This window comes from Sesamum indicum, linkage group LG12, assembly GCF_026168435.1.
Source record: "Sesamum indicum cultivar Baizhima isolate 11 linkage group LG12, ASM2616843v1, whole genome shotgun sequence".
Taxonomy (NCBI): Eukaryota; Viridiplantae; Streptophyta; class Magnoliopsida; order Lamiales; family Pedaliaceae; genus Sesamum; species Sesamum indicum.
In genome coordinates, this window is record NC_142668.1 from 9,299,414 (window position 1) to 9,320,827 (window position 21,414).

General features: G+C 31.3%; 3 protein-coding genes across 4 annotated transcripts; 1 reads left to right on the forward strand and 2 right to left on the reverse strand.

Annotated features, from left to right (window-relative positions):
• Positions 1–1,851: 1,851 nt before the first annotated feature.
• On the forward strand, positions 1,852–5,998 carry LOC105178484 (uncharacterized). 2 transcript variants are annotated; one of them, XM_011101965.3, is made up of 3 exons: positions 1,854–2,214; positions 4,000–4,023; positions 5,359–5,998. In XM_011101965.3, exons 1-3 carry the CDS (start codon positions 2,028–2,030, stop codon positions 5,676–5,678), a joined length of 531 nt encoding a protein of 176 aa, XP_011100267.1. In that variant the 5' UTR covers positions 1,854–2,027; the 3' UTR covers positions 5,679–5,998. The 2 variants fall into 2 exon arrangements, with proteins under 2 accessions (XP_011100268.1, XP_011100267.1); XM_011101966.3 differs by lacking the exon at positions 4,000–4,023 and having other exon boundaries at positions 1,852–2,214.
• Positions 5,999–6,178: 180 nt separating this feature from the next.
• Positions 6,179–12,020, reverse strand: HPL1 (hydroperoxide lyase 1). Its single transcript, XM_011101964.3, has 2 exons — positions 11,494–12,020; positions 6,179–7,327 (listed from the first exon to the last, which is right to left on the reverse strand). The coding sequence occupies exons 1-2, from the start codon at positions 11,884–11,886 to the stop codon at positions 6,290–6,292; spliced, it is 1,431 nt and encodes a 476-aa protein (XP_011100266.1). The 5' UTR covers positions 11,887–12,020; the 3' UTR covers positions 6,179–6,289.
• Positions 12,021–18,001: 5,981 nt separating this feature from the next.
• Positions 18,002–19,938, reverse strand: LOC148784840 (uncharacterized). Its single transcript, XM_088876585.1, has one exon. The coding sequence runs from the start codon at positions 19,270–19,272 to the stop codon at positions 18,223–18,225; it is 1,050 nt and encodes a 349-aa protein (XP_088732711.1). The 5' UTR covers positions 19,273–19,938; the 3' UTR covers positions 18,002–18,222.
• Between the last annotated feature and the right edge of the window lie 1,476 nt (positions 19,939–21,414).

Sequence of the window (21,414 nt, forward strand, 5' to 3'; positions counted from 1 at the left end):
TCTTGTGTAAGGCAGATGAATTACTCAACTTTGGCATGTTTGGATGATAAATGTTTAAGTTTCAAAGTATGCATACAGCATAGGATATTTACTGTTACATTTTGATAAATGAATTCTACTTAACTACCCTGCAATGAGAACAAATCCCTTGTAATTACAAATGCACTTTATGAGGTTGTAATTGAGATTTACATCCGTATCTACTCAGAGTAAAAATCCTCATACACAGCCTGAGGGCCATTGTAATTACAAATGACTTTATCAGGTAGTAATTGTAATTTATGTTGACATCTACCCGAGGGTAAAAGTTGTGATCGACCCTCTTGGGTGTTTGTTTATGTAATTATATCTATTTTTAGGGGTGTTTATGTAATTATATCTAATTTTAGGGGTGTTTATATAATTTATTCTTATTATAATTTTCAGTTATATGTGAAATATTCTGTTTTTTACATAATTTAAATATTCTCGCGTAAGTGGGTGGGAGAAAAATAATTTAGATTTAAACCTATTTATATATGTATTATATATAAATACAGAGGATATAATTCAGAGGATTCTGGAATATGGCGTGTTGTGATTATTGCTCTAGAGGAAATTAATATCAAGGGATAATCACACCCTCCTTTCGTGAGATTTAGTGTGATTATACGTAAATTTTCTGTGATTTGAAAAATTACATTTAATATTTTAGAGATTTGATTTCGTCTAAAAAATAAGTCTCTTCATTAGTTAAAATTAACTGAATTTGCTGAAATTAACGAAAAGATTGAATGAAAAATTGATATTTACCCTTAATTGACTTAAAAATCACTTATTGCAGGTCAAATAATTTTTTTTGGGCTAAATTAATCTTATAATAGTGAAAATATACCTCCTTATATCCACTAATGTGTTAAGACGTATAGGGATAATTTGATTATAAAATGATTCATTTGACCTACTATAAGTAAGTAATAAGTCAATTTAGAGTAAATTTTTTTTTATTTTTTTTGTTAATGACAAATTCAGTGAATATTGACTAATGGTGGGACTTATTTGTTAGATAGAAGCAAACTTCAGGAGTGATAATTGTAATTTTTCAAATCACATGGGACTTACGTGTAATTATTATATTCATAAGTTGTTATAAATTGCATTTATTTAATAAATTGATATATAATGTATTGATATGCTACATATATATACATATGCATGTATATAATATGTTATGCGTTAATCGCTTTTTTAATGGTTCGATCAATCGAATAGTGACTCAATAATTTATCTGATTCAATTATCGATCCAATTTTCAAAACATTGACTACAAAACTGCTATTTTTCTGCAATTCATACTCACATTTTAGCTCTCGTTTTCATATCCAAACTCTGTACATCAATTGTTTGATCATTATCTCACGTCTATTCAAGTTTTCTTATTTTATCTTTTTTAAGTTAGTTATTAATTTAAGCATCGAAGTGCTAATTTAAGTTAGTTATTAATTTAAACTCGATTTGATCAGTGAAAAATTAATATAATATATTTAAAAATACCAAACTACTTGAGTTGGATTATATTTGTTTCATTTAAAACTTGTTCGAATTCAATTCGACTGATAATGAAATAAAAAATTCTTATACAAATTTTCAAGTTGAATAACAATGCAATCAAGTTTAAACGGTAATGTGTTCGATTCGACTCAAATTATTTACATTTGTGTCCCCCATGACTTGGAGCAAAGTGTTCTAAACAAAGAAATTTTTGGGGTGTAAGTTGATTTTTACTTAATTTTATGGGTAAATCAACAAAACAAAGAAAGTTAGGGGGTAGAAGTGATATATTGCCTACCGAGTTGGATTAGATACCCGAAGCTGACAGTGGAGAGTCGAACTTCAATTCACTCGGTTTCTTCTTCTTTGCACATTGCGATCTCATTCCCCACCAAAGCAGAGAGAGTTTGCCGCCCATATACTTCTGCTGATCTGCTCTGCGAGAGAGAGAGAGAGAGAGAGATTTGAGCGAAAGGAAAGAAGGGGAAAAGGGGGAAATGGCGTTAAGAACTGGGGTTTTGAAGGCGGTTCTGGGATTGATGGCAGTTTGCCTGGCAGCATACATAGTGGGACCGCCTTTGTATTGGCACTTGATGGAAGGGTTGGCGTCTGCTTCTGGCTCAGCCTCTTGCCCGCCGTGTAACTGTGACTGTGATTCGCTGCCCCTTTTATCCATTCCCCAAGGTATTATGTTAGATCTGCTTCGATCTCTCTGTTTCAAGTGTTTTTGCTGCATTGTGCCATCTGGACTTAGCTTTGTTTTGTGTTTAAACTTGAGTTGGATGTGCTATTTCGTGGTCTTTCTGGTGGTATTTGCTTCCTGTAGGCATGAGTTTCTTCTTTGTTTGTTTGATGTTGATTAAGATTGAGCCTTTTGGTGGCGGTCCTAGTTACGATTCAATGTAACTTGTTTTTAGATGATCGAATGTCTGAAGATGCCGATTCGGCTCTGTTTGCTTGTTTGTTTCCACACTGAACTATATGGGCTCACGTTCTCTTTCGTGTTAAATCTCGATTTTGGTTTGAAGCCGAAACATTTCAGTGCTTTTCGCTTGGTAGCACAAGGTTTTTGCTTCTTCAACTAGGAACTGAGTAAAGACTAAGCCGTGGTGTGGTGCTTATCACTGAATATATCTGTATGTTTTTTATGACTTAATACTAGAGTGACTGAATAAAGATGTGAATTTTACAGCTGTTTCAGTAGTATCCCTGTTAGGATTTTCTATTTGGCGGTCAGAATCTGATGAAGATTCTATAGCAACCATTCATAAATGGGTGAGAAAGGACATGTAGAAATAGTCTAGGGAAAGTCTTTCCAGAAGACTGTTAAGCAAGCAAGATTCAAGCTGTGGCTTTGGCTTATTCAGTTGCTATGGTTCAATCAAAGGCCTTCGATTATAGTGTTATGTGCATGTCCTGGTTACAGAACTTCTACTAGTACGGTACTCTAATATCTTAGATAATTAAAATACTTAATAACTGTGCTGTATCCCCTTAAACTAAAGACCTCACCATTTTTACGGTTAGAATGCTTTTAATCACAGTAGAAAACCCTGAAGAGAAAGATTGGTGAATGTTGATCTTAGAGCAGGTTAGTTCTCATTAAAAGATGATAACTGAAGATATCCACAGAACCACTTTGAGAAGCCATTGTGATTAGTTTGGGTTCGAAGTTATGCCTTTTGTGTTAGTAGTACCTTCAATCTCACATGGATGACATCTTTGAAGCTTTTTAAGCTTACTACTTTTGACTGTAAAAGCTGAAAAGAGAATTTCTTGGAATGAAGGGGTACTACTTCAATTATATATAGAGCATGCATTCAATTGCAAGCTTTTGTACTATATAGTCAAAGAAAATGCATTGCAACAGTCCAGAGCAAATCATATGGTTATGCCCACCTCTGATGATTGCGAGTAATCAATGGAATAATTCTGTTGCCGCATTCAATTACTCTATTAACTAAAAAAGGTGACAAATGGTATACTAAAGTATAACCTAGCTCTAGCTCAATAAAGAATGGTATCATGCTGACTGAAGCATGACCAATAAAAAATTGATAGTTGGCTAGCGATATATCGCAAACCTAAGGAGTTGAAGGTAAGCATAAATCGGTATCATGTTTGGTGGCCTTACAGTGATGTTGGAAATTATTGCACAACTGGAACTGGAAGTTTCTGTGAGCTTCTTTTATTAGCACGCATAAAGGTCCTCCAAATGATGCAACCATATCACATCTGTTTCTTGCTACTAATAATTATTCTTCCCCTTTGTCATAGCCCAGTACTTGCAAGTATTGTTGCCTCATCATGTAGGTTGTATAATAAGGTATCCTAGGTGTAGTTTGTGAAGGATGCACCTTTCTGAATTTGGACGTATCTCGTAGTTATTAACTTCCTGAATCGTGTTATCTTTCACTGTTCCATGGTTAGAGCTTGTATTTAATGATTACTTCTTTATCTTTCTTGCAGGACTGAATAATTCTTCGTTTGCAGGTAAGCATTGTAGGCTTCATTTTAGCATTTTTGCAGTTTCACATGTCTCTACTTTGTTTTGATCTGGTATCATGCTTTAGTTGTTGGTTGTTGCATAATGTGGTATTACTAATAAAACAAAGAAAAAACTAACGGAAAACGTGGCAGGATAATATCATCTTTCTTCATTCATCCAGGTTAAACTTTCAATTGATAGAATACCTTCACTAGTTTACTCCTTAAGTTTTTCTGAGCAGTTAATTCGATAGTACGAGAACATCTTGAAGCATTATTTCTTTTGAATGCATAAAATGTTATTTTGGCCAATATGAATTGGTTTAGCTGCTGAACAGTTGGCAATCACATTGAAGTTGGTCAACTAAACTACAGTGGACAAACTTGGTCTATATATATATATATATACCTAAGTAGCAAAGTGGTTATTTAAAAATATACTTTCATTAATATTAATTCCACTGATGATGGATTTCCTGTTGGTTTCTAGTTTGAGATTGGATTAAGTTTACTCAATCTACTGCTCTACTCCACCTGAATTTTATTAATTTCTTGTAAGAGATATCGTAACTATTGTATATCATGTATGTCAAAATTATAATACCTCTTGATCTATATTTGGTTTGTTTGTCTAACCCTTTTTTATGCATGGTAAGAATGCTTTGGACGTTGGTTTTTAGCATGGAAACCACTTGAGGGATGTTTAGTTTTGAATGGGAACACGAATTAAATGGGTGTAGAAATTTGATTACGTGATATATTTTAATTTATACATCCGTTCCATTTTTCTTCATTATGCTCAACAACATGCAAAAAGCATTTGAAAATCATTCATATATGATTCAGAAAAAAACAAGGTATGGGATTTAATTTTCTATACTTGTTCCTTTTAATCCACTAAACCCTTGATGCAAAAATTTTATAACTTCATATTGTGTTATATTCCTCGCTTAGAATACTTATATCTGGTACTCAAATGTTAAGCTGTTTGAAGCCAAGAGTTAGTTTTCGGGAATGCTTTTTTCTTCTGACTAGATTAATTGATTCAAGTTTCCTGTCTAAATGTTTCATTTTATCTTCTATCACCATATGGTCCTTGGAACATGACATTGGCACTTTGTTTACCATCATATTAGGAACCAACTAAAGGTGTCCTAATTTTAGATGCAATGCTTGTGAGATTTTTTATCCTGTAACATTTATCTTCCTTTAAAAGGGCAGTTAGATGAGATGGAATTAGTCTATGATAGGGAAAATTTACTGAAGTTCCATTAGTTTTGGAGTATCTCTGAATTGAATCCTCAGACTGTGTGCTTCATCTGTTTCTTTCATGTATCTCAGAATGTGCAAAGCATGATCCAGACGTGAGTGAGGACACACAAAAGAACTTCGCAGAGTTATTGTCTGAGGAATTAAAGCTGAGAGAAGCAGAAGCTTTGGAAAATCAGCAGCGTGCGGACATGGCACTGCTTGAGGCAAAGAAGATGACATCCCAGTACCAGAAAGAGGCAGACAAGTGCAACTCGGGAATGGAGACATGTGAAGAGGCCAGGGAAAAGTCTGAAGCAGCTTTGCTGGCACAGAAACAGCTGACGGCTATGTGGGAGCAGAGGGCACGTCAAAGAGGTTGGAGAGAAGGAAATGGCAGGTCGCAATCCTAGTCGAACGTTAACACGCAGTCTATTAGAATACCAGCAAATTTTTATATATAGTTCTTCGAATTGGTGGATTGGATCGAACGCATCAGAGAAGCTCCGAGTATCAGGTGTCAGCTGAAAGCGGGCATCAGGTTTACGTGTATCATCAAACTGTCAAGAAGATGTAACATTTTACCCATTGTTATTACTATTCTAGGAAGTTCCATTTTGTGAAAGAAGTTGGCATATCCATTTGGAAGAATCTTGCATATATATATATATAAATACCTGTGGCTCTGAACTAGTTATTTTAAGTGAAGCAGATATTCATATCTTTGAAGTTAGTTTTGGTTCATGAAAATATAGGATTACAATTTTTATATTTTCACAGATATGGACACAGAATCATTTTGTTCTATGCTAATTTTCAGTTTGTTTGAGAGCAATATCTGATTATTCAAGAATTTCTGTCAAAACAAAGCATGTTATGAATGTGCATCTGATATCATAAAACCAGACAAGCGTACGGAAAACCTCCAATCTTGCCAATTTCTTTTTATGTTACCCATTAATCATCACACACACTTCACACAATGTTTAGACTTCATGGATTTGATATATATCTCAAAATCCCATCACTTGGCCTTCTTAAGAGTGGTGAAGGAGGAAGAAGAAATAGCAATCTCATCATATCTCTGAAACAAGTAAGCCAGAAACAAAGCAGCCGTCATTGGCACGACATCCCTTGCAGGGCACTGCTTGTTGGAGGCCGACGGCGCGTTTGTCCCACTCTGCGGTCCATTCGACCAGAACAGGTACTTGAGCAGCTTGTCACCACCTTTTTCCTTGGTAAATCGGTTGTACACAAAATCCTCCGGATTTTCAAAGATTTTAGGATCCTTCATCACCAGTGGCTGGTAGCCACACAGCATTTCCCCTTTCTTGATCTCAAAAACAGCATCATGCGAGCTGAGCTCGAAGTCCTTCCGAGCTCTGCCAAACTGCGATGGGACCGGTGGGTTCAAACGCAGAGTTTCATACACGAAGGAGAACACCAACTCCATCTGTTGCACCGTCTCGAAACTAAGCACATTATTTGATAGTTTCTCCCTCACTTCCTTCCTGAGCTCGTCATGTACGCTCTTCTGCTCTCCAAGACTGCTGAGAAGCGAAATAAAGAAGATCAAGAACCCGCCAAAGGCGTTGAACCCGAGTATGAAGAGGAGGTTGTGGACGGCTTCCTCTTCGGTGAGTTTGAAATCCGTCTCTGCTCGTTGCACTGTTTCTTTTGCTTCAGTTTTCACGAAATTCGCAAGCTTTTGGTAGTCGGATTTGACGAGCCAGAAGGGGTACGAGAAGGAGTGGAGGAAGATCTCCTCAAGCGGTTGCAGAATATTGATGCTGATGGTGGGGAGGAGCTGCAAGGCAAGCCACTTGTCGAGCATTATGTAGCCGGATTTCTTGATCTCCGGGACAGCTGAGGGGTCAGCATTGAGGAGGGCGCGGCTGAGGAAGGTGAAGAGGAAGTCTTGGAGAGGGAATAAATAGCTGGCGGAGCTGCCGCCCTCGAGCTGGGCGTCGAAGGAATCAAACATGCTGTCGAGGGAAGTCACCAGCGTCGATGTCCAACTCCTGGAGCTCCGTTTCAAGATGTCTAAGGTGAAGTTCTTTATCTGCATGCACCACGCCATTTTGCCTTATGAATTTTCCGTTTTGAATTCAACCAATCACACGATTAATAACTATACTCAAACTATACATTTCGAGATTATTAAAGTCAGATCTAAACACGCTTTATTGATATATTACGCTTTTCAAATACGTGTTATTACGCTGATTTAAATAGTTTGAATTAAACATTATGACTTTAATTCGAACACATTCAAACATTATACTCAAAGCATAAACAATGATGCAAAATCAGTAATAATTAATTGGGGGTAAATATAATTTTTTATCCTTACTTTGTTAACATCATTAAATTCAGTAAATTTTAACCAACAATGAACTTATTTGTTAGACGAAAGTACTACAGTAAATATAATTTTCCAAAATTATAGGAGATTTATGTATAACTATACCAAATTTCAGAGATGGGAGATGTAATTATGTCTAATAAAAATGTGACATGTCAATAACTCTTCAATGCTCATTCTAATTTTTTACTTTAAATCCTATTCTATTAATTAAGTATACAATTTTTTTTAAATAAAATAAATAACAGGTGGCCATGCTGGCAAGCAAATGGACCATATCAAATCGAAGTAGAAAGGGGGGGGGGTTACCTCAAAAGTCAAAAATAAAATAAAAAGTAATTATTGCCAATCAATTAATCAATTCATGTCTATATTGAAAAATAATTGAAAGCAGGGGTAATGTTATGATCTTACAGGAAAGTTATAATTACACTCATTTTTATGAGATTTTGTATGATTACACGTAGATCTCTTGTGATTTAAAAAATTATATTTAGTATCCATCAGTTTTGTATTCCTCTAGCAAATAAATCCCTTCGTTAATTAAAATTTATCAAACTTATTTATATTAGCAAAAAAAAGTCAGATAAAAATTCATATTTATCTCGATTGACTTATTGTTGATTTATTGCAGATTAAATAGATATTTTTTTACCACTTATCCTTATTCATATTCACACGTTAATCCATGTATGGAAGTATATCTTCAATGCCACAAGAGTAGTTTAGACAGAAAAAATTTTGTTTGGCCTGCAATAAATCAGTAATAAGTCAATCGATGGTACTTATCAATTTTTACTCAATTTTTTTGTTATATCAACAAGTTCAGTGAATGAGAAAAAATATAAATAAACCAATACATTATATTTCTAAAAAGAAAAAAAAAACGAAAGAAAGAAAGCAAAAAAAAAAAAAATCAACTTAGAGGTATAATTGGTATAGCGATAAAATTGGTGTGGCGGTGTCATAACCGCCATTTGTGAGAGAAAAAAACATTTTCTTTTTATATAGATAAATATTTATATTTATATATACTAATATAAATAGGAAACAGAAATACTTTTTACTCATAAATAACTGTCTATGACACCACTACACTAATTTTTTTCGGTTATGTTCGATAATAACCTTAAATTGTTTTTTGTCTTTTATTCTATCTTTTTTTATGAAATATAATGTATTAATTTATATACTTCATTTCTATTTAATTATATTTTAAAACATAAAAAAATTATATATTATATGCACATGTTCGATAATAACCTTAAATTGTTTTTTGTCTTTTATTCTATCTTTTTTTATGAAATATAATGTATTGATTTATCTACTTCATTTCTATTTAATTATATTTTAAAATATAAAAAATTATATATTATATGCACACCTAAACAACATATCATGTCGGTAAGTATGTACAGAAAGGAAACGAAGATATTTCAGAGTAAAAGAGTTGAGACAAGAAGACATGAAATGTAAATTTTGGGCACGAAAAGGAAAATGGACCCATTAAATTGACAAACTTTGTCTTATCAATTGAAAACAACACATGCAATTATGGCTAGCTTACAATTTTTTTTTATAAGCTCAATTTTTATGTCAAGTTAATTAAAAATTTCTATTTGTAACATATGATTATAAATTTTATAAGATAATAAGCTAGCCAAACATCCTCTTAGTCTGTCTTTAGTTTTATTTTTTTTAGTTTTTTTTTATATTAACGCACACACATAAGTTCAAAATACATTCCATCCACATGCATATTTATAAAAATTTATTATGTTTAATTAACTTTAAGAAAAAAAGAAAATAAAATGAACTAACCAAATCTAATAAAATGAATTAACCTTAGATATTAATTAATAAAAAGTTATTGATAGAAAAGTAATAAAAATAAGTATAGTTGAGGGTATTTTAGACCACACACATCTTCCCAATCAATAATTATTATTATAATAAGCCAATCAGGCTAATTTAAAAGCGAATTTGAAACCCCATGACTTTAAGGTTATGGGTTCGAACCTCACCAATATGTCATGATGTTATTCTATTTTAATAGTAAGTGTTGTTTTATTTTAATAGTAGTTATAAAAGTTGTTGATTAGATGTAATTATTTGATATTGGTGATTAATATAGTTGTCGATTGTTGTCAGGTCTACATATTTAATATTGATAATTGTAATTGATTATTCAACACATAATAATTCATTATTTTCACTTAAAAAAATATATTGTTATGATAAACTCCTCCCATGCTCCCACTTAAATAGTATTAGCAATCGAAGCACTCCTGTTGTGTACGGACAATTTAATTTTTTTATTATATTTAAAATTAATAAAATAGATAAAATTTGAATTTATATGAATAAACAACAATTAACATAACTAATTAATTAAATAAATGGTAATTTATTCGAAAAAAAGTATTTTAATTAATCCACGTCTTGGCTGTTAAAAGTAGTTTTTCTGAGGCCTTAAACTTTAATATATAATTAGCAGGAGGAGGAAACTGGATAATTAGGTTCGGTCGAAGAAAATCAATGATGTGATCGATCATTTTTCTTAAATTGTATACTAATCACACGATAAATATTTTAAGGACATGTAACATTTATTCAATAGTATAGATATAGATAGATATATAGGTAGGTAGATACGTCCATTCTTCTAGCTACTATATCATAATTTTTAATATATTTATAAAATTAATTGTATTATGAAAATTAGTAAATCGCAATTATTTCTTTTGAAATTTGGTATAGCCCCTCAACAATAATGTGAAAAATATGATAAATTTATGATGTGATTAATCATTTTTCCTAAACTGTATACTAATAACACGGTAAGTATTTAAAGGCATGTGCTTTTGTTCAAAGGAAACCAATCACAGAAAAGTATAATAAATTTATGATGTGACTGGTCATTTTCTCTGAATTATATATTAATCACACGACAAGTATTTTAAGAGCATGTGCATTTATTCAATAGTATAGATATAGATAGACATGTGGTTCGGTAGGTACGTGCATACTTCTAGCTACTATATCATGATTTTTAATATATTTATAAAATTAATTGTATTATGAAAATTAGTAAATCGCAATTATTTCTCTTAAAATTTGGTATAGCCCCTCGACAGTAATGTGAAAAGTATTATTTTAACCTTATTAAATATTTTTTATTTTAAAAAAACAATGTCTGAGAAAATATAAAAAAAAAATGAGGGTGGATAAATAAATAATCAATAAAAAATATTAGCCAATAAAAATAATTTAAAAAATTCTAAAAAATATATAATATTATGACTTATAATCTAATTAGACATTTTAAACAGTTCACTAAAAAAATTAAATAAAAATCTTACGAGACTAATAAAATAAATTTATTATTATACGAAGGTTAAAAATGGGATTAATTATAAAATTTTTAAATAATAATAAAATATTTATTATCACGGCAAATTTCAAAAGGGACCGTAATTATCTCAAATAATATTTAATTCACTTTTTTCTCTCTCTATTTTTCCGCACCACTTATTTATTAATTTTGTCCTCCCGTCGTTTTCATATGACTTTTCTTATCAATATTTTTTTATTAGTTTTTTAATCGCTCATATTATTTTATCTTATTTTAATCAATTTTTCCTATTATTTAACGTAAAGACAATAAATATATTATATAATAATTATTAAGATAATAATTTTTACAGAAAATTACTAAATATTTATAATGTTATATTTAAAAAATTAAATTTACACATCGAATATGCTAATGATGATAATTAAAATAAAAAATTTTATCAAACAAATTAAAAAAGAAAACATACACACACACACACACCAGAATGATAGTACTGAATACATACCTGAGAATGTTTAGGCTCAGAGGTATCAAGATACGCACAAACCCTCAACCCGCCGGTGTAATTCACGCTGGGCATGAAATCTCCGACGAGCGAGTTCGCTTTCTCCACCACCTCCATCTCGAACAGGTGGCCGAAGGATTTCACGTCCAGCACCGCCACCACGTTCGGGTTCACGCCGACGAAGAAGGGGAACGCCGGCGGCACGTTCGTCCTGAAAACCGTGCTGCTGTACTTGTCGATTCTCTTCTTGAAGAAATCGGACGGCCCCTGGAACCAGAAGTACTGCAGCCGGTCCCACAGCGGCCCCACCACTGGCCACCCGTACCCGCCGGGAACCGCCATCCGCTGAAGAGCCGGAGGCGACTGCGGCGTCAATGACGGTGGCGTTGCCATTCTGATTTTGGAGAGACGATGAAGTGTGTGAATCTGTTAAGTAGGAACCAACTCTGAAGAAGGCGTTGGGAAAACGTGAAGTCGCTGGCAATTTTTATACTGAGAGATGCATTTTTCGTCGGCTGGTCGGCTCTATTTTTGTTTTGCAATTAAAGACAATAATTCTAAAAGTACTATATGAATTTAAGGATAATTACAATCTTCTTCCCAAAATTTAGTATAATTATACTTTAACCCTTTGTGATTTAAAAATTGCATCTTAAAGATTACTTCCGTCTAGTAGATAAATTCTCCCGTTAGTCAAAATTGATCGAATTTGCTTATATTAACAAAAAAAATTGAATAAACATTTATATTTACCCTTGATTGACTGATTATTGACTTATTTAAGGTCATATCATTTTTTTCGAACTTTACTATCCTTATAATGATGAAAAAATATATATACCTCCTTACATGCATTAACATGTGAAAACGTATGAGAATAATTTGATCATAAATAAATTTTTATTTGACCTATAATAAGGCAGTAATAAGTCAATCAAAAGTTAATATAAATTATTTTTATTTAATTATTTTATTAATATCAGCAAATTTGGTAAATTTTGACCAACAAATGGACTTGTGTTAGACGGAAGCAAACCTCAAAAGTGCTAGATGTATAGGAATTTACGTGTAATTACACTAAATCTTAGGAGAGAAAAATGTAATTATCCCTTAATTTAATTTTTTTAAAAATATATATAATATTTACTATATATATTTTTTATTTGGTGAATTGGCATTTTCCGACAGAAATCTAATGGAACTTGTTACTTTTTTAAAATCATTTTCGTCAATTGTAAAATGAAAATCTGGGTGACATAATTTTTTTATTTATACTTTATTATTAAGGGAGAGCAGTAGTTTAGTGTCTCATTCTTCGTTGTCTGTATTCTTTTTCCTAATTTTATCCTTTTCTCATAAACACCAAGTTGGACATTGTTCTCAACTTTAATTAATTTTAACTTATAACTTCTTTATCTTTTTCAGGAATTATTACACTCTCTTTTTTTAAAATTTGGTGTAATTATATTGGAGTTTAAAAAATTACATCTAATACTCTTGATATTTTCTTTCATCTAACAAATAAGTCTACCCGTTAGTCAAAATTTATCGAATTTGTAAATATTAACAAATAAACCGAATAAAAATCCGCATGTACCCCGATTAACTTATTACTTATTTATTGCGGGTCAAATAAATCTTTTATGCCAAAACTGTTCTTATACATCTTTGCATATTAATGCATGTGAGGAGGTATATCTTCACTATTATAAGGATGGTTTACTAATAATTTTTTTTTACCTACAATATGTCAGTAATAAGTCGATCGATGAAAAATATCAATTTTCTTTCAATTCTTTGTTAATATCAATAAATTCAATGAATTCTAACTAACGGAGAGGGACATATTTATTAGACAAAACAAACCTCATGGGTACCAAGCAAACCGTGGATAATCTGCGTGTAATTACACCAAAGAGAGTGTAATTATCCCCTTTTTTATTTTTTAATGTTTTCAATTCCTTCAAATAATGTTAAATTTCAATCTTAAAAATAAAAATTATTTCTTAAAATTTTTATTTAATTAATTGAGTGTGCCACATGCACTAGTTACTAATTACAGTAAAACCTCTATAAATTAATACTCCATAAATTAATAAACTCTCTAAAATAATAAAATTTTCCGATTTCGACTTAGGCCTTTGTAAAAAATCATCAAATTCGATAAGATAATAAGATAATAATTTTTCAGAAAATTTCTTTATAAATATTAGGTCCCATTAAAACTCTAAATTAATAATTCATAAATATTATAATTATAAATATTATGGTAATTTGCTAAAAATTGAAGTCTGTAATGCTTTATGCATTTGATCATTCAAGTATAATTTTGCGATGCCTTTTAGATAAGGAGACATGGCCGGGTGTTATAAATTATTTTATTTTCAAATTGAGATTTATATAGTATATGTTTCTGAATTATAAATTTGTACTAAATTCGCTCAATTTAAAAAGTCTCTCTTTTAATTAATATCTCTCTGAATTAATAAAATTTCATGGTCCCAAGGTTATTGATTTATAGAGGTTTTATTGTATTGTAATTATCATTTTTAATACTATAAAAATTTGAGGAAAAAAATGTCTAGTAATACATAAAACCAATGATAAAAATTAATACTGCCATTTATTTATTTATTCTTGTTTAATATTTTCCTTTTTTTTGGTAATGTCATTTCATTTTTAAATAATTATTCAAATAAATTGTTGAAAATAAAATATTAATGAAAGAGACGAATATGACAGTTGATATTATTGAACACGACGAACTGGCTTTCTCCAATTGTCAATTATTGAGCTCTTAGGTGGTCCCAGTGGCAGGACAGAGATGAAGGTTGTGTGATGCCATGGGAGAAATGAAAAGTTCGTTTTTTTTTTTTTTAGATTTGACATAATTATAAATGCTCTCTTGTTGATTGAAAAATTATTAATATTTTTTATTTAATGGGTATTTAATAATTTTTGTTAAATTTTTATCTATTTTAATTTTTATATGGTGAATTGATTAAATGTCCTTGTAGGTTAAGAATTATAATTTTATTTATTTTTAAAAAATTTATGAAGTTTTTTTTATAGATTAAGTGAATATTTTTTTATAATTTTATAATTTTTGTTTGAAAATACAATAATGAAAAAATTGACAATTTAAATCTCCATTCAAGAACTACATAATTTCATCAAACACGAGAGGGTATTTTTCAAATGAGCTACATTACTTTATTTTAAAAAGTATAGGGGGGTAACTAACTATATTTTTTTCATAAAGAGGTAATGTGCTCATTTTAAATATCACAGAGGGGTAAATTGTTGTTCACCCCTTCTCAAAGTGTGGTAGAAAATCCTTCATCAAGACGGACAATATGTTTGGTTTAGTTTTTCAATAAAGTTTTCTTTATTACACTTTGATGTTATGTATTAATGTCATATCAATATATAATTGATACTATCTATTTTAAAATTCTTAAAAAAAATATACATGTCCATCAGCTACTTTGCATCTTTGGGATGATTTTAGGACTTGACAAAAGAGCATATCGTTAGGTTTGTTGGGAGGTTCCCAGGTAAGAATCTCCAATGTTTAAAAATCAGCAAAGTAGTTCGAGGTAGAAGAAAACGACCTTAAAGTGTTTTCAAAGTATTTAATGCGAGTTTTAGTGTAATATATATTTTATCATAAATAAACTGTAGATGAGGTATTTATAATATTTGAATGAGTCTATTTACTTGTTTGAAGGGTACATTTGCATTGAGCCACATGTCATGATCCTACCTTGTAAAATATAGGTGAAATCAATGGTCTTCAGCAATGGATCCTCTGAGTCGACCTGGATCTTGCGACCCAACCTAGAATAAGAGGGCGCAAATCTTTGGCTTGACCTTGTACTAAATGCCTTTTTTTGAGGGAATTTGTGTCATTTCTTTGATAATTTCCTTAATCCCCATCAATTATATATTCATATTTTTCAATTACAGCTTGATTTAGATATATATTTTACTTCTCAAAAACACATCGCAATCACACATTAACATGACATCAAAGTGCGGATCGCCCTCTGAAAGAACAGTATAGAAAACGTTCAAAGCCTCTCCAGAAACCATACAAAACCCTCAATCACATATCTTAATACACATCTCAAGATCTTTAGCTTCGCTTGTTTCCATCTTCTCACTGTTCCAGAAAATAGCAAAAAACATTCTTAATGCTGAATGCTTATCCACAATTAAAGATAATTATATAACAAGATCTATTTTAGTATCAGTTGATAAGATGAATACAGACCAAATGAAAAGAGACTTACGAATTTGTGACTCCACTATTAATAGAAAACCCATAAACTCAATTAACACATCACTTTTTACGTTTTCTCGATCACAGAAGGGTCTCGAATCTGTTTCGAAATACAAAACATATCAAGAAGAAAAAACTCATCTAATTCAAGTTACACGAGATCCACAAGATTAGTGTTTGATGGGGACCTTTTTCTCTTAAATCACACAGCATTCACAAAACGTACAATTCAGTGTGTTTTCATTTATCTAAAACTAAAAAGACAAAACTCCGACGTCGGTAGGCTGGAGTTGATGTGATGGCCACACATTGTCACTCCACTCAGAAATATCTTGTTTGAATTTCAGTTCAATTATAAACACGTGTATCATGTGATGATAGTGTCATAGTTGTAAGAGCAGATATTTTTGTGTAGCTTATTTTTCGAGGACATTGAAATAAAAAAAATAATATTAATATTAAAATATTACGTGATAGTATTTAAATTATTGATAAATATATGTATTGAGCGATAATAATTTGATCTTATTATAATAAAAATGATAGTGATAATAATCGTGCATAAAATTAGCCATTGTAGATAATTAGTGATACATGTATAATGATCAGATAATTTTTTTCGTTTTTTGTTTCTATTCTTTTACTTTATTTTTGAGTGAATTAATTATGCTTATATTATGAAGTTTAATTAAGAATTAATATACTCATAATATCTAATTTTTATAACTAATTAATTAATAACTACTATGGTAAAAAGGGGCCGACATGTGCACATGATTGATGGGATTGGCCAATTGAGTAAGGCATTATGACACTGGAATAAATATAATTTTTTTTATAATTAATTATTATAGTAAAACAAAAAAATTATGGCGATCACAAATTAACCACAGTTTCGCAATTGTTGTTTCTGCAGGTAAGACCATGGCAATATTGCAACGAAATTGATTCGTGGCAAAGTGGCATCTTGTAAGTTGTTGCAAAATCCATAGCAATATTTTGCCCCGACTTTTACAATGACTTCAACCCGTGGGCCATTCTTTGACCAAATTTTGCAATGGGTAATTCAGTATAAAAATTCATCGTTATTTTGCAATGAAATTAGCTAAAAAAATTTGAAAATCTTTTATAAGGTTATGACAAAAGCCATTGTAATATTTGTTACTATAAGTCTATTTTTTTGTATTGTATATCAAATAGAAATTGTCTTACTATAATTTCTATTAACGAGGACTTTAATGTTGTCATCACTTTATGTAACAAATTTAGTATTACAGATAAAATAAAAATTATTATTGATTTTTAGTATAGTGAGGAATTTAAATTATCATAATAAATATTTGTAATGAAAACACTGTTCCGATTCAAACAATTGGTAACAAATTCATTTTCTTTAGTAAAGTTTCCATAAGTTTACTTGAGGATAATATTGTAATTGTTATAAGGTCAAATTGACGCGTCTGGAATGCCTTCAGAAAGGTTTCCAAAATGTCCAGTACCAGATTGTCAGGGCTCCCGCAAAGGAGTAGCAGGGTGTCCCCTTCTCCGAAGCGGTAATGACGGATGAACTCCCAACAAATTGACGCACCCCAGCCATTGCTTGTTCTTTTATTCGTTGGCCCAATTCCAACATTGAAGTCCAAACTTGTTAGGCCCGTGCTATTTTCACACACATAATTATATATTTTACTTTGTTTTATAACATATTTTAAAGTATATAAAATTATTTATTATAATATACACGTAAAGACACCGTGTTGTGAAAGTTAGTAAAAAAATATACATCCAAAGCTTATGTTTATGCAATTTGACCTTATCTTAATGTATGTACGCTTATGTAGCTGAGAAAAAATCAAAAAAAAAAAAAAAATCAGTCAGTATAAAATCCCCAAATAAAAAAGTGTCTCCTCCCTTTTTTGCATGACATTGTTTGGTGCGCATTGTTTATTTAAAAAAAAAATTATAAAATACAATTTATCAATATTATATATTAAAGTCAGATAAAATCGATGCAAAAAATTAAATTTTACCATAAACATTCACTATAGTTTTATTTATGGTCAAAATATTTATCACAATTTTTATATCTTGATTTTTTACCTTTAACTAACCATAATAAAATGCCATATTTCTTATAAGGAAATTTGGTCTCTGACATAATATTTCACAAAATATAGTTCAAAGTAAGAGTTAAAATATCTCAAATTATTTCTAATTATGGAATTTCCAAACTAATACAAACAATTTATTATTGGGTATTTGACATTCTTATCTTGATGAAATCCATCAAATGCATATTAAAACTCAATTAAAAAAAAAAGAAAATCAACCAATATTTGAGTAACAACATGTTCAACTAGATTTTACATTTATTCATCACAAAATTGATGAATGAGAGACTTCGGAAATAATAAAAAGCATTAAAAAAATGAAAAATCAAGAATCTATTGACGAGATCGTTGAATCTTTGCCCACCTCTCCTGGATCCTGGCTTTGGACTTGATCAACGTCTCCTGCTTCTGCTTCGCTCGCTTCATCAACTTCGCCAACGCCGTCAATGGATACTCTCCCAGTTCGCGCTCCATCTTCATAAACTCACGCCGCCCGCCGTACATATTCCGGATGCACGCCAGGTTAAGCGGCGAGAAATGCTTCTCTATGTCTGCTGGAGATGAACGGCCCCGGAGGAGGTGCCGCCGGAATCTCTTGGCGCTCCTTTTGGTTGCAATCAGGTTGCTTATCTGTACTTCCACGTAAGACAACGAGTCCTCCATGTCGAAATCTGTTTGCTCATCGGGGCTGACGATCCTTGGCGGGTTTCTTGGTGGAGGCTCTGCTTTCTCTTCTTCCTGGTTGTGGCCGGAATTTCTGGTTCGCCGCTGAGTCGTTCGCGACGGTGCTGCGGGGGTTTTTGTCTCATCATGGTTTCTAGATTCTTGGCTCTGCGCGACTTCGAGATCAATATTGTCGCCCGGATTCATCTTTCTTGATCCTTCTTGAACATAAGATTCCGGCAAGAAGGACCTGAACTCCGCCTTCAGATCACGGTGCTCGCCGAACAGTCTGCCGACCTTAGCATCAACTTCAGAAACAGTGAACCCTCCACGTGAGTAAGAATCCATGCACTCCAAGAACATCCTGTACACTCCATCGCCGCCAAAACGAGTCCCGACCCGGTTCAAGAAATCAACACAGGCCTTGCAATCATCAGTCTTCATAGCGGCGTCCGTGGTGGCGGAAGCGGAATCTGTGGCGGTGGCGGTGGCGGGCATGGAAGCTTTGAAAGCGGGAAGCCAATCAGGGTGGTCGAGGAAGATAGTGTAGAGAGCGGAGACAATAAACGTTGAAAAATGAATATTTTTCTCGCGAAGCTGCTGGAGGAATTGCCGGAAATCGCCGGTGATCTGGCCGTCACTTTCAAGAAACCTGGTTTGAACTTGGGAGACGTAGTTCAGACACATAGCCTTTACCTCCTCCTCGTCGGAGAAAGCCATCTTAGGGAAAAACCTCGGAGTACTATGAGTAAGCTTATATGTGTTGTGTAGAGAGAGAAGTGGTTCGCAAGTAGGGTTCTAATCCTGTTCTAAATTGGAAAATCAAAGTGTATTACATATGGAACTATAATATTAGGGTGATTCCAGTGTTCTAATTCTATTACATTAGAATAGAAGATTCCAAAATTAAATAACTAAAGACCTAAAGTCTAAAATGTTTCAATAGTAAAGTGTGCTAATTAATTATGCGACTTTAGTTTATTTTTTTTCAATGATAATTACACTCGATTTCTCAAAAGTTTGGTGTAATTACACATAAATTCTTTGTAATTGAAAAATTATATGTATAGCACCTCTGAGGTTTACCTCCTTCTAACAAATAAGTACCTCTATTAGTTAACAAATTTTGTGAATTTTGATTAACGAAGGGACCTATTTGTTAAATGGAAGCAGACCTCAAGAGTACTAAATGCAATTTTTCAAACCACAGGAGGTATATGTGTAATTACACCAAACCTCATGGGAGAAGAGTGTAACTATCCCTTTTCTTTAACAATACATCGATCTCAACCAATATATCAATATGTTTAAGAATAGTAAATAAATTTTATCGATTCAATCAATAGATCAATATTGCTATAACAGTAATCAAATTACAATAACTATCACTTATCAATATGACTAGAATAGTAAATAAATTACAATAACTTTAACTCATACGAAATTAGAAAAGTAAACAAATTACAATAGCTATAACACACATAAAATAAGACAAACATTCATATAAAGCAAGACAAATATTCACACATTATATGAAACTCAAACCCATGACCTTAAATTTGTTCGTGAGACATCAATTTTACTCTTGACCACTAAATTAAGATATCATTGATTAACCCGACTCTAATCAGCCATTGCAAAAAGGGGTTACCCAGACCTAGGACGGGTTTTTTTTTTTTAAGAATAGTGTAATTATTATTACATTTTATTTTCTTGTAATATGAGAATTATACTTTGCACCCATTTTGAGAATGTTCTGTTTCAAAATACAAATGAAAATGGTAAATTTTCATTTTACCTTAGGTCAAAAGTTTTTAGAATAATGAAATTATAATAAATTTATGAAATGACTATTTTGATCGTGGATGTATTAGTAATTTTTCCTATATTTTTCATCCATCATGGATGAACGTACTATATTTATATAACTTGAAGAATGTCTATAGGGTTTCTCTTGTTTGATTATTTTGATAAGTTATTTAATCATAACATATAATTTTTTCATAATGAAAAAATTAATTGTGTGCATCGATTTTATTTTGCTAAAATATTTGTCATGAATATCTGAACTTTATTTTTCTAGTTATGCTCATTTTTATGTAATATGCGTATAATTTAATTAACATATATATTCAAAAAAAAAATTGACAGGCGTATATATTCAATTCATTATATATTATTTGCATATATATGTAGTGGTGTCACAGGGTGTTTATTGCAAGTTTTTTCTCCAATTCCGAAATGGTATTTGTGATTTTCCTACAAATAAGAGTGTGTTGTGATATTTGAAAATGGTAATGGACGTAAAATTAAATAGGTACACACATTTTTGTTAATGAATTTGTAACTATCAAATACTCGAGCAATAAAAATAAAAAGGGTAAATTACAACAAATTTGCCTAAAATTGGCATAATTAAGTATTCATATTCGTTAAAAAAATAATAAATACCCCTATTAATTTTTGATGAAATTGTGCATTATCAATTCTGTCCTTACTGTATTTTTTTCTTAAATTGTAAAAAATATTATCCACTTAGTGTATAAAAACAATTCAAAAAAATTTTAAAAATAAATAAAATTATAATTCATAATTTACAAGATCATTGTGGTCAGTTCACCAAAAAAACAAAGCGAGCCTAATAGAAACTAATAAATTGAGCTAATTATTACACCTTACCCTAAAAAAGAGCTTGCTAAAATTGGTTCAATAATTGGGGTAATCTCAAATCGCCACTAGCTATAAAAACACACGCAACGAATGTGTATATTCAAACTTTTATTATATTTATTTAATTACATGAAAGAGAAGAAAATTAAAATATATAATCAATCAAAACTATTAGTTTTTGCAATATTAAAT

Excerpts from the sequence above, each read along its gene's own strand:
- LOC148784840 (XM_088876585.1), bottom strand. The coding sequence starts at position 19,272 with ATGGCTTTCTCCGACGAGGAGGAGGTAAAGGCTATGTGTCTGAACTAC.
- HPL1 (XM_011101964.3), bottom strand. The coding sequence starts at position 11,886 with ATGGCAACGCCACCGTCATTGACGCCGCAGTCGCCTCCGGCTCTTCAG. Across the intron at positions 7,328-11,493 it reads CTGAGCCTAAACATTCTCAG|ATAAAGAACTTCACCTTAGA; the intron begins GTATGTATTCAG and ends TGGTGCATGCAG.
- LOC105178484 (XM_011101965.3), top strand. The coding sequence starts at position 2,028 with ATGGCGTTAAGAACTGGGGTTTTGAAGGCGGTTCTGGGATTGATGGCA. Across the intron at positions 2,215-3,999 it reads CCTTTTATCCATTCCCCAAG|GACTGAATAATTCTTCGTTT; the intron begins GTATTATGTTAG and ends TCTTTCTTGCAG. Across the intron at positions 4,024-5,358 it reads GAATAATTCTTCGTTTGCAG|AATGTGCAAAGCATGATCCA; the intron begins GTAAGCATTGTA and ends CATGTATCTCAG.